The 12,622-nt window shown below is 54.7% G+C and overlaps 1 protein-coding gene across 1 annotated transcript; it reads right to left on the minus strand.

Moving 5' to 3' along the window:
- Positions 1-6,803: 6,803 nt before the first annotated feature.
- On the minus strand, positions 6,804-9,733 carry TFF1 (trefoil factor 1). Its single transcript, XM_087817834.1, has 3 exons — positions 9,561-9,733; positions 7,287-7,433; positions 6,804-6,814 (listed from the first exon to the last, which is right to left on the minus strand). The coding sequence occupies exons 1-3, from the start codon at positions 9,643-9,645 to the stop codon at positions 6,804-6,806; spliced, it is 243 nt and encodes an 80-aa protein (XP_087673960.1). The 5' UTR covers positions 9,646-9,733.
- Positions 9,734-12,622: the final 2,889 nt, after the last annotated feature.

Genomic DNA, 12,622 nt, shown 5'->3' on the forward strand with positions numbered 1-12,622 from the left:
GGATTTGGTTGAACTTATTAATGGGGGGAGCAAATAATAGAGTCTTTGAAGGCCCAGGACTAAATCTGTCTCCTTGAGAAAGAACATGGCCAAAGCTAGGAGAAGACATAAACCAATGAACTCATGAGAATTTTACAGAGTTTGGGAGGGAGTGAAATTCAAGATTTCTCGATGAGTTACATTTGGGAATATAATTGGGTAGATATTACTTTTAGCACATTTTTCAATGTGTTGTGCCATGTGATTCCTCCTTGTACTGCTTTGAAAGACTTTCTTCAAGATGTACATTACTTGAAGATATCTCTTTGGGATCTGAGTGGGTGCTTTGTTTTACTTCATTTAACACCATGCTGAGACAACCCACAATCTGGTTGCTCTTAAAACTTCAAAATATTTAAAGCATTTAGGTTACCACATGTCACGGCAAATTGATACATTATAGTAGGAGTTGGCAAACTATGGCACATGGACTGGTTGCATGTTTTGTTTTTTTTAAATAAAACTTTATTAAAACACAGCCATGCCTATTTGTTTACACATTTGTCTATGGCTACTTCCAAGCTGTGTTGGCAGAGTTGATTAGTTGTGACAGAGGCTGTATGGCCCACAAATCCTAAAATATGTATCATCCTTTAAGAAAAACACAACCTTCCTACCTCTGTATAATCATCTTAAAACTCTCTAAAAATAAACCTTAGAAAGTTTAAAAATTGTTGCGAGACAATTCTCAGTGTGCTTCTCACATCTGTGCAGGCCTCACTAACTATCTATAGGGTATGGGACCTAAAGCCAAGGCTTAGTGTCAAGTGGGACTGAGAGGGCCTCAGGTGGCCTGGCAGCAAGTTCTCCTCCCCACCTGCCCCCTCATATCAGACCCCCATCCAAACAACCTTCCTCATCAAAAGACCAGGCGCAGTTCCTAAGCAGGGGGTCTCACTTCCCTGCCAACCCACAGAATTATACAAACAAGCCAATCACGTCCTCTGTGGGAACCATGTGCACCCTACCCTCTTGATGAAGCAAAGCTTCCTCCCGCAGCCCCTGGTTGCTTGGCCTCCGGTTGTTTTTTTGGTTCCTGGGTGCACCCCCAAGGTGGTCCTGCATGGCCTGTGGTGTCCTATTCCCCCAGGCTTCGAGCGTCTGTGACTCATAAGCCGGAGGTGGCCTCAGCTGTTCAGTGCTGGCCATCCCCATAACCCTGCACGGAAATACCTGCTACCACCAAGGAGGTGACTAGGAGGCTATCAAAACAGCCCTTCATTTCAGACTATCTTTCCAAGGATGTTTGTGGAGCAAACAACCTAGGAAGGCAGATATGGTGCCTCCGTCTGGAGCACAGAGCAGGCGAGCTTGCTGCCCCTTAAGAGATTGGAGTCCCTCAAGAGCTCAGGGTTCCTCTCCTGTCATGCAACCCACTGCATGTGCCGGCATTCTTCTGAGCCCGTCTGTGCCACCCCAGGAGGACCTGGGGCCACAAAGGCGATGACCTCGTGCTGTTTGCTGTACTGAGAGTAATAACGTCCTTTATCTCTGAACCAGGACTCTTATCTTCTGCCAGCATCCATTAAAAGATTAGCTTGCAAGTAGGGTAAACTCTGAGCTCTTCCAAGTTCTTGATGATGAACTAGAACAGATTAAACACCAAAAAAATCTCTTCAATGTTTGCCTTTAGAATAGACGTTTCCTACTTATTAGGGCCACTCAACTTCATTGTACCTGATATGTCCGTAGGTATGTGTAGTTCTGCCTAATTTAATTTGTTTGCTATCCCCAAAATGTCCAACTCAAGGCAATATTAAGAGCAATTAAGAACACACAATACAATATACAGAGGGTGTATTATAGAACTGGACGCCTGAAACCTGTATCACTTTATTAACCAATGTTATCCCAATAAATTCAATAAAAAATGCCTTTCAAATACTGTAATACTCTATATCTTTCTGTTATTAACTATAATCTTTTTCTACTCGGACCTTTAAATGGATGACTGTTTTCTAATAGCCACTGATGTTTCCTATCGGGCTCGTATTTATTGAATATTTTCACAACCTGCCCCTCCCACTCTCACAATGAAAGGCGAGGGAGTTTTCTTAAGCTAACAATATCCTTCTCAATGACCCTGCAAATATGATCTTAAGCCACAACTTGGCTTCGAGAATCGGTTCCTGGCCTGGTCTCTAGTTCAACACTGTCTGAACAGAACCCTATTGTGTGGGAACTTATCTAGAGCGACGGTAACCTCCGAGTACACTATCAGCTGCAGAACAAACAAGCTCACGGATCCAACTAAGGCGCTCAGGCCACAGAGTTTATGAACTCAATCGACAACCCGTGGTGAAAAGCTGGGGCAGGCAGCACTCCTCGTGGGTGCCGGTGGGTGGAATGACCTCTCACCCGAACCCTGGGTCATGAGGCATCCTGTCCCGTCCCCCTCTTGGCCTTTCCAGAAATACATGGTGACAAGGGCGAAAAGTGGGTTTGAGCAAGGGGGCCAGGCCATGGACCGTGCCTGGGGCCACCACACACGCTCAGGCTTTATTGAGGAGTCTCAGACCTGGCACTGCTGGCCCAGCTGTGGCCTGCAGTGACCCACAGTGGCCCACAATGACACACAGAGCAGTCCTGCTGTCAGTCTGTTTCTGGGCTGACACCTGGGGCCCAAATGGGGCCGTGACAGGGGTCATCGATGAGTGTCCGGTTCAGGGACGACAGATGGCAGAGCTGTCACCCTGGACATACACTGTCTACTTCTGATGTGTCTCTTCATTGCCTCCCACCCACGATAACATTTCTGCTCACTCCATCCTTTTGATCAGGTAACAGCCTACAGGTTACTGTCACCTGCACCTCAGAAGCTAGTTTCCCGCTTCCTGTACCTGACACCTTTTCAGCTGCATGTGATCCATTTGTCCTCTCGCCACGGACAGCAGAATTGACTGGTCTCAAGTAACAGCAGACCATCGTGACACCTGCATGCTGGTAATTTGCAGGGATTAGGGCTCTTTGGTTGCAGGTAACAGGCACGCTGTTTTGGGCTGAATTGCCTCGCCCTCAAATTCGTAGGTTGAAGTCCTAACCCCCACTATTTCAGAATGCAACCGTAGGTAGAGATAAGGTCTTTAGAAAGGTAATTAACTTAAACTGAAACCTTTAGGGTGGGTCTGAATCGAATAGGACTGGTGTCCCTAACAGAAGGAGGAGATTAGGACACGGATACACACAGAGGGACAACCATGTGAGGCCGTGGAGAAGACAGCCATCCACAAACTGGAAAGAGGCCTCTCAGGAACCAGCCCCTCTGACACCTCGATCTCGGACTTCTGCCTCTAGAACTGCGAGAGAGTGAGCTTCCATGGTGTCAGCGCACAGCCTGGGAGGCGGCCCCCACACTGACTAACCCGCCGACTCGCGTTGAAGAAAAGCGGAGGTTGTGATGTGGGTTCAGGGTGTCAGTGGAACCCCAGGAAGGAGCACCACTAGCCTCGGGAGTCAGGACCTGCTCCCATCTTCCCTGGTTTCCAAGGTTGGGGGGAGCTGAGGGGCTCAGGTCCTTTTAGGGGTTATGTGTACATGTGTGTGTGCATCTGTGTGTGCATGTGCGTGCATGTGCATGGGATATGTGTGCGTGCATATATGTGTGCACTGGTGTGTATGTGTGTGCGTGCATGTGTAATTGTGTGTATGTGTATGTGTGTGATATGTTCCCCAAGCTGTTAACTGCTCCTGGGCCTTATCAGTAGCACTGTTCTTACTAAGGCGCCTTATCGCCACAGCTTGTCTTTTTCCCACCAGCCTTCTGTGCGCCTCAAGGACTCTGCAGTGACCCAGAGAAGCTGCCATTGCTTCCTTAAGACATCAATTCTGCCCCTTCTCCCCACCTCCCCTGCCCGTGTGCTCATGGCTCTAGAGAGGCATGGTTAGGAATGTGGTGGGGTACCAAACACCCCCACCCAGGTACCCCCGCCAGAGATGATCAGCACCATGGGCATTGAAGGGGTGGGGTGCCGTGGGTGAGGGGCTGCCATGGGCGAGGTTGGCTCCGGGCAGGTCCTGGCATGAGGAGGAAACATTTCACTCTTCTGTGGCCTTTTGGGGTTTTCTCCCCAGACTCCTCCTCTCTTATCTCACCCACCTGGCTCTGACCACGGGAAGGGAGTGGCATGTCACCCAGTGCCCAAGGGGTTGGGCCCAGTTCCTGCATCCACACACTACCCCAGCTGTCACCGCACCCAGAACTCAGCAGCTCCCACTGACCCCCAAAACGTGAGTGAGTACTGTAGGCCCACTGGACATGTGTGGGCGGCCCAAGGAGGGCAGTGCAGGCGTGGTCCTAGCATCCTGCCGAGCATCTCGGCGTCCATGACCCGGTGGGCGGGGCACACTCCCGCAGCGCCGCTCTGTCAGCTCCCCCTTACTCTGAGCTCTGCCTCCAGAGTTTTCTCCCCCTCCCATCAGCTGCATCCCCCTGTTGGAATTCTTCTGAATTTTTGTGAGTTTCTGTAAGGACACTGTGGCAGGGATCAAGCCACATCTTCTTTTGCACCCACCTCTGAGTCCTATGCAGGGAGCTGGCCAATGATGGGACAGAAGGATGTGTGTCCCATCTCCTTGTGCTGAGGCAGGGACTCCCCTGCAGGAATCCCCAGTCTCTCTCCTCCACGGGAGGCCTGGCGTCCAGATGGTAGAGCCACATTATGTCACACTCTGGAGGTGGACACCAGAGGAGGTGGGGGTAGATTGTGGGCCTCGGATTCTTTCTGTGTAGCCTGATGGGGAAAGGGGCTGAGGCCGCCAGCCCTGTGTCCATTCAGTCCCTTCCCTGGGCCAGAGTCCAGGGAAACCAAAAGAAGGTAGGGAACCCACCGAATCAGTCTCCTGGCCACCTGGCCTCCAGGCCCAGAGTCTGAAGCACTGGCCAGGAGGACGGCACTCACTGCTGGATGTCCCTGGTCACAGGAGGCCTTAGAGTCAAGGAGTTCCCAATCTGTGACATGGCTCCCGAGAAAGTGACACTTCACTCACACATCTCTCCATGTGAGCAAAGGGAGATGACCCCCAGTGAGAGGCCCTGCCCTATGAGCCCCACCAGGAGCCTCATGTGTGCTTCAGAGCCACAGGAAGGGACAATATGGGGTGTTGTCCTTGTGTCCCAGGCCCCTCCCTTGGCTTCCTCTAGATTGCATTTTTGAAATTATCAGTAAACCTGGATCCTGGGTGAATCTCTGACTCAAGAGGGTGCCAAGCCTGTTGGTCGGTGGGTCTGCTCGCTGGGCAGGTCCTTAAGCGCTTGTGAGCACCTTGGCCTCAGTTACAAAATGGGGTGAGGATCAGAAAGGGGGGGCAAGGGAGACTGAGCGGTTCATCCCCAGGGCCTATTACCTCCAGAGGCTGCGACTAGCAGGCACTGCATCCCAAAAGGAACTAGGCTTAACAAAGTTAGTTTCCCTTTACCTCGAACTAGCAGGCAGAGGCTGTGAGAGGTCAGATATGCTACGAACACAAAAGAGGAGCGAAAACTCCTCTGTACATTCTCCAGAGAGGAAAAGCCCGGGTGATCCCCACAGCACACAGAAGACAACACACAACTGCACACACGTGTGTGCAGCCTTTGCACGTGCCGGGGTTCCCATCCCAGCCCATGCACCATACTCCTGGCCCCGGGGGCCCCTGTAGGTGCTTGTCCTGGTGGCCAAGGGTTAGGGGAGTGATGGGTCTGACTGGCCAATTTGGAAAGCACTGTTCCCACAAAGCTCAGCGCCCCTCCTGCCCCCTGGGGAGCAGCTGGCTGTGGAGGCGGGAGCGCCCCACTGCTCCGGCGACCTCACCCACAGTTGTCCAGGTTGTGCCCAGCGCAAGGGCCCCTGAGAGGAGGCGCCAATGCGGGGAGCGATGGGCTTGCTTAGCTGAGCTCCAGGGGCGGGTGGCCTCTCCCTGCAGTGCTGCGGGGGCCGGGGCACCCAGGGCTGCTCTGTCCACACCGCGGGCCTGGGTGGGGCTCTGTTCAACGCCATGGTGTAGCTGGCAGGTCCAACTGGCCCCCTGTCCTTCCGTTTTGCCTGTGTCATTAATAAGGTGACACGTGGTCTTTGTTTTCCTCCCTTTGGGAGGGGGATTCTTGCTAATTCTAAAGCGTCAGCCCTCACAGCAACGCTCTCTAAGATGTCAACTCACATCGGCTCTGCGATTTTTATTGTTGACACTGTCAGACTCTGCTGTGGGTTTTGCCTCCTGAGCCAGTTCCCACCTGGGGGAAGGGAAGACATTGAAAGGCACTTTCTGCTGCCTGGCAGTGGGCCACCCGCAGTGAACTTGGCAAGAGCCGTAGTAGAGTTTGGTGCCTATTTTCGTGACTTGACAAGGGTGTGGCTGGGGGTTGCTTCTTGAATGGCCTCGAGCGTGGACCCCGGCTACAAATAGCTACCGAGTCAACTTCTCCAACCCCGCGGTCCCTTCGTCCCCTCAGCTACCCCGCACCTCGCCTGGGATCGTGTGAATTACTGTACAATCCGTGACGAGAAACCAGAGGGGAGCGAGCACGGCGCTTCTCTTTGAAAGGAAGGGAAATCGTTTTTATTTTTTAAAAGAACTAAAAGCACAAAGTAGCATTCATCTCTTTTAATTTTTAGGTCAGTTTTGAGCACGGATAATCGAAGCAGTCCATCCTTGCAGTGAGCCGAGGCTCAGGCGCAGGAGCTGGGGGTGCGGGTCGTGGGGGGGCTGCGCTGCGGCCCCGGTTCGGGGGGCGGGGGGTCCATTCTAGGTCCAGACGTGACTCCCACCGGGAGGGAGAGCAGCTGAAACTAGCATTCCTCTAAAAGGGGGGGGAGGGAAGAGATGTGTTTGTGAGAATAAGGGTGTTCTTTCACTTTTAAATGGTTCCAGGGCTCTGCCGGGCCAGCACCCACGGGGAGCTCCTTTAGGGAACAGGGGCCGGCTCCTGCGATTCCTCTCGCTCCCACCCCAGGCGAGCGGCTAAGCATCGCGAGAATGATTCTTCACCACGTCTGGTTACACTTGTGAAGAAAGGCCAGGAAAAAGCCAGGGGTCCACCCCAAATGGTCTTTCAGCCCCGCCTTTCCGCCCCCAGCTCTGAATTCAGCCTGATCGAGGCTAAACCACTTCTCCACAGGCACCCCGTGGCCACCATCCCGGTGGCCGCTATCCCCGTGGCCACCATCCCGGGGGGAAATGCAGCTGGTGACATGGGCCGGAGCCCAGAGGTCCCACGCAGTTTTCTCACTAATTCTACTCCGTCCGCGCCCACAGCCCTGTCATGGACGTACCTTCGGGGGGGGTGTTCAAAGGATAGAAGCACCACGGGTGCCCGATGACGCTGTTGTCGAAACAGCAGCCCTTCTCTGCACACTCGGAAGGAGTGACCCCCGGGTAGCCGCAGTTTATTCTTTGCGTCGGGGCCATCGTGCATGTCTCTAAAGGCACACGGGGCAAGAGCAAAGTAAGTCCTGGGCGGGACGCCTCGCGCGGTCCCCACCCACGCTCCAGCTCAGCTCCGCTCCAACTAAATCGGCAGCCAGCTGGCGACGCTCCTGTAGACCCAGGACTCGGGGTCCCAGAGGGAGACCCCGTCCTTGTTTCCTGACGTGAAGATACGTAAGCTCAGGGAAAATGCAAGGTGCCTGGGATTTGCGAACCTTGCACCGACCTGGACAATATATTCATTCACTCATTAATTTCAGCCAACAATTATTAAGCTTATTTCCTCAATCAGTACATAGCTATTGAGCACCATCTGTGTGTGCTAGAAGCAGGGGCTAGCCCAGCAAAAACAGACAGCGCAGGTCCCTGGGAAATCGAGCTTATGTCAGGTGCTATGCCAGGAGGCAGGACGCAGAAATTTTTTAAAAAGACATACTTGTTAGGAAACCAAAAGTCAAATGGAGGGAAAACCAAGTATATGTACAAAATAGCACAGTGCAACCATCCCCGTGTGTCCAGGACAAGTGACAACAAGGCTGAACAAAGCAAGGAGAGCTTCCCGTAGGAGGTGACTGACCGCATGAGGATGAAGCAATGGGTTTTCCAAACAGAGGGAGCAGCATGTTCAATGGCGGTGAAGGGAGAGAGCAAGGTGTGTTGGAGGAGGCGTGAGTCCTCCAAGGTGTGGTCTGGGAGGAGCCAGGCTGAGGGCTGGGGTACATGGTTTCAACCTGAGAACAACAGCTTTCCCCAGGGGAACGATGAAATGAGTCAACTCGGAAAACACACAGGGCGGACTGGCCAGCTGACAGCTCCCAAGTGGTCTGGAAGCAAGATCTGTAGGATCTGCACTCAGGGCCAGAGGCTCTGAGAAGGCGAACTCAGCAGGCGGAGGCAGGCAACGGAAGGGGAGTCTGGAACCCCTTCCTTGCCTCTGTCTTAGAATTAGGGGCACAGGAGGGTGAGGAGCCCTTTTCTATCGCAGGGACCCAGAGGTGCTCATGGCCGTGTGCCATGAGTGAGAAGACAAGGGGGTGGGGAGCGAGGCCTTGGGAACATTGATAGCAAAGGGACAGAGAGGGAAGGAGCCTGGACAGAAGAGGGAGGAGGGTCAGAGAGACAGATTCAGGGCAGAGGTGGGCACAGCTGGCCGGGGCCTGGGGCATCTGACTCTGTGAAGGGCGGCAGGTGGATGTGGGACATCCTTCCTAGACTGAGGGGCAGGACGCTCGCATTTATTCCTTTGTGAAATCCAGCAAAGCATCCTAACATGGATAAGTCGTGTTTATTCAGCACTTTGCAGCTTGCAAAGCACTTCTCGCAAACATGGTCACCTGGGTTTTCTCGACAACCCTCTGAGGCAGACAAAGGATTGCATTCTGAAGATAAAGGCGCTGAGACACAAACAAGTTCAAAGGGAGCAGCAGTGTCCTCTCTCATCGGTGACACCCGTGGACTAAGGGGACAGGTTGTTTGGACTCTGCAGAGCACAAAGCCCAGGAGAGCCCACGCACCTGCTAGAGAGGTTCTCAGGATGTCCACCCACGGGGTAGGCACTTGGGCATCTGTGTAGGCTTGGAGTGGGTCCCCCCAGGGTAGGGTTTGGCTGGGCCGCATAGAAGTGCTGCTCTTCCACCCTCCCTCAACGCTTGCTCTTTGAAATACGATATTCAGCAACAGCCTAATACGCTAGTGTGGGTCCTGGAACTCAGCGCCGACCAAGAAATCCCACTTTCTCAGACAGCTTCTCAAAGGCCTCAGTGGCCCTTTCCCCGGCTGCTACCACCCCGGCTGCCTCCTAAAACCTCTCAAGGGCCTGAACAGTGCTTGGCCCAAAAATACTCATTGTGGCCCTGACCGGTGTGGCTCAGTTGGTGGAGCGTCGTCTCAGGCACCAAAAGGTTGCCAGCTCAATTCCCGGTCGGGGCGCATGCCCAGGTTGCAGGCTCGAGCCCTGGTAGGGGGTGTACCAATGTTTCTCTCTCTCTCCCTCTCCCTTCCTCTCTCTTTAAATCAATAGAAACATATTTTTAAAAAATACACATTGCGAAACAAAGACCCCCAGCAAGGCGACCCCTCTGCGCCCGTGCGCCCAGCGTGGAGCGGGAAGGTTGTCTTACCGATCTGGCCCTGGGCCAGGGTGCTGAGGGCCAGCGAGAAGACCACGAGCAGGACGCAGACCACCTTGGGCTCCATGGCGGCCATGACGCTCCTCTCTGCTCCCCAGGAGACCACAAGTCAGGGGTGAGAATCTGTCGGAGGCCTCGACTTTAAGCCCGGCCTCTGTTTGCTGAAAGAGTGTTAGATAACATTTGCTTAAGGAGGGTCTCCCGTCCTCCAGGCCAAGTAATCGCCACTGATTAAGGGGTGGTTCCCAAGCACGGGCGAGCACACCGCGAGGCTGCTGATACAGGAGGGCCCGTGTGTCCTAGTCATCCCGGTGAGGGGTCTCCTCGGTCATGACCTGGTCCCGGTCCCAGCGTATCGGCGAATGTCAACAATACACTCACTAGAAAGTGATTCATGGCGAGAGATGGCCCACGAGAGGCACGGGTGTGTGAACAGTGGCTCACGGGGTTCCTGCCACACAGCTCGGGGAGGAGAGGGAACAGAGGGGATCCGCCTGCCTGGCCCCGTCCTTCCCGTGTGGCCATGTAGCCGTTTTCAACTATTCTGAGAATCCAAGTCCCGGACAATATGAGCAGGAGCATGGCAGGCCTGCCCCCCTCCCGTCCCCAGGGAACTTGAACCCCAAACTTCACCTTTCCCCCGTTACGTTGTCTCCTTAGACATCTCCACGGCAGATTCGTATGCGCCGCACCCTTGGGTCCTTCACTGAGGACGCGGGGCCCGCGCGGAGGGACTCACGGTCCAGCTGGCACCGCCACCCTGCTCCAGGAACCAGTGAGCATTGTTACTTATTTATCGAAATTCATTTTTCCCCCTTTCCTTTTCTTTTCCCTTTAAAGAATGAAGTTGTACATTCAAGAGCAGACGTGGAAACGGATGAAATGGAGACTTTCTTCCCTCGAGAGGGGTCCCTCTCCCGCTCCTGTGGGGTCAGTCACTCACGACCTCCAGTGAGATTCCCCCGGACACTGCACTGCGAGGGCCACCTCCACCCCAGCTGCCCGGGGCCCCTGCCCGCTCTGGGCCTGTCTCTGTCCGGGCTCTTATTACCCTCAAATGTACGAAGCGATTCCCTCTCGCCGTGTTTATCCATCACCGCCCCTCCCGGGCTGGAAGGGAAGGGCCGTGATGAGGGGCTTTGTCTACCTCAGGCGCTCAGGAGGCCTCAGCACCTGCGACGGTGCCTTATTCAACACATATCCGCTGAAGAATGACTGCATGAGCGAATGCACGAACGAATTTTTTTCTCCAGTGAGAGATTAGGCTCCAAGGAAAGGGAACCTCACCTGGGAGAAGCACTGACTTTCCTTAGGGGACCTGGGGGGTAAGTGCTGCAGCCCCTCTGGGCAGGGAGCCTGGGTCAGGATAGAGCAGCCAGAGTCTCCCTCCGTCCTGGCCAAGCCCAGCCCCGCCCGCCCGGACTGCCCATCCTGGGGTGGGGCCACTCGATGTGCAGAACCCAGGGAGGGCCCGGGGCCCAGAGAGTGCTCTGTGGGGTGGGTTATGTTTGCCAGAGACGGTGGGGCCACCAGACCTGGGTGACGCCCATGGTGATGCCCATGGTGATGGAGAACTGCCCTGCTCATTTCTCGGACCCTGACGGCAGCTGTCAGACACAGAGGTGCACATTGTGCCACAATTTGGAGAGCAAGGGGCGGGTGTTCGGTGAAGTTGAAGCCACAGACTTTACGCGTCAGCATTCGCTGGCTCGGGCTTACCCCAGATAAATGCTCACCCTCCGGCGGAAGGGAGCACAGATAAAGATTATCTTTGCAGCATGATTTGCAATAGCTTTCTTAAAAAAGGAAAAATAAAATAATGATAGAAAATGACAAAATATAAAAGAGAAAAAAAGGAATAAAGGAGAGACTGTAAGGAGGGAAGAAGGAAGGGAGGGGAGGGAGGGGGGAGGCGGCCAATAAGGTTTGAAATTTTCAGGGGAGTCAGAATAATAAACGGCTCCGCAGAAGTGGGTCCAGGCTGTCACACAAGGCTCCCTGCCACGTGGGCCCAGCAGTTTTAACGGCCTGTGAGGTATCCACGGCAGACATCCACATTGTGTGGCGTCTTGGGGAAGCCCAATAAGAAAACCATAGCCGATTCGTATTAGTTCTCTGTCGCCATGTGACAAACGACCCCAAAACTTAGCAACTTAAAACAAGAGACATTTATTATTTCACTGCTACTGTGTGTCAGGTATTTGGTGACAGCCCAGCTGGATTCTCCGGCTCGCGGGCTGCCATCAAGGGGTCAGCTGGGGCTGAATTCAAATCTCGTGAATGTGAAGACGTCAATCTTCTCTTTCCTGCCCATACGGACTCTGGGCCATGTGAAGGGTGGGGACGGTGGCCTGGGGTCAATACCGCGACTCCCCCTCATTGTAGTTGCCACCACTTCTGAGCTCCCATCCGGCCGACAGCAGGCGCCGGGGCATGACCCCGAATGTGGCCTCGTTCCCCGGGAGCGGCGGCTGGCAGCCTGGTGGCAAGGCGGCCCCATGAGAGCTCGCCTATCACAGAGGGGCAGGGACGGAGAGCCTGGGCCGGCCCACGCCCGCCCCGAGCCGCAGCTGCGGGCAGCGCCGGGGCCTGAAGCACAGAATTCGGAATCCAGGGCACGGATGCGTCGCGATGCATCTCAGGGCCAGGGAACGAAGCAGCGTCCCAGCCATGCCCTGGTCCTCTCACATCCCGTCCCAGGAGCAGCCGCTCGATAGGAGGGCGGGTTGTGTGCTCCGCAGAGAGCGGGCGGATTCCCGCTCAGCTTATGCCCCAAACCAGAGCAACAGGCGGTTCCTTCGCAACCAAAGCGCGCCCGGCCAGAAGGCAAACAGCAGCGCAGGAGGGGCTTTCCTCGCAACTGAAGGGAGTCACCGCCCGAAGGAGCTCAGCCTCCCACCCCCACGGCCCTGATGCGACGGGTTGGGGTGCTGCCGTCCTAGACAGGCTGCCTTCCGCGTGGACACCCGCTCTTGGGCCCACTGGCTCGGCAGCGGGCACGGCCCCTCCGGCCCCTTCATGCCAGGGAGGCAACACTCAGAGGAGGCGGGGCC

The sequence above is a fragment of the Miniopterus natalensis genome, chromosome 6, assembly GCF_054644295.1.
Source record: "Miniopterus natalensis isolate mMinNat1 chromosome 6, mMinNat1.hap1, whole genome shotgun sequence".
NCBI classification, from domain to species: Eukaryota; Metazoa; Chordata; class Mammalia; order Chiroptera; family Miniopteridae; genus Miniopterus; species Miniopterus natalensis.

Bases quoted from the DNA above. Each gene is read 5' to 3' on its own strand.
- TFF1 (XM_087817834.1), bottom strand. From the start codon at position 9,645: ATGGCCGCCATGGAGCCCAAGGTGGTCTGCGTCCTGCTCGTGGTCTTC. The intron at 7,434-9,560 runs GTAAGACAACCT...GTGTGCCTTTAG, and splicing joins CCTGGCCCAGGGCCAGATCG to AGACATGCACGATGGCCCCG.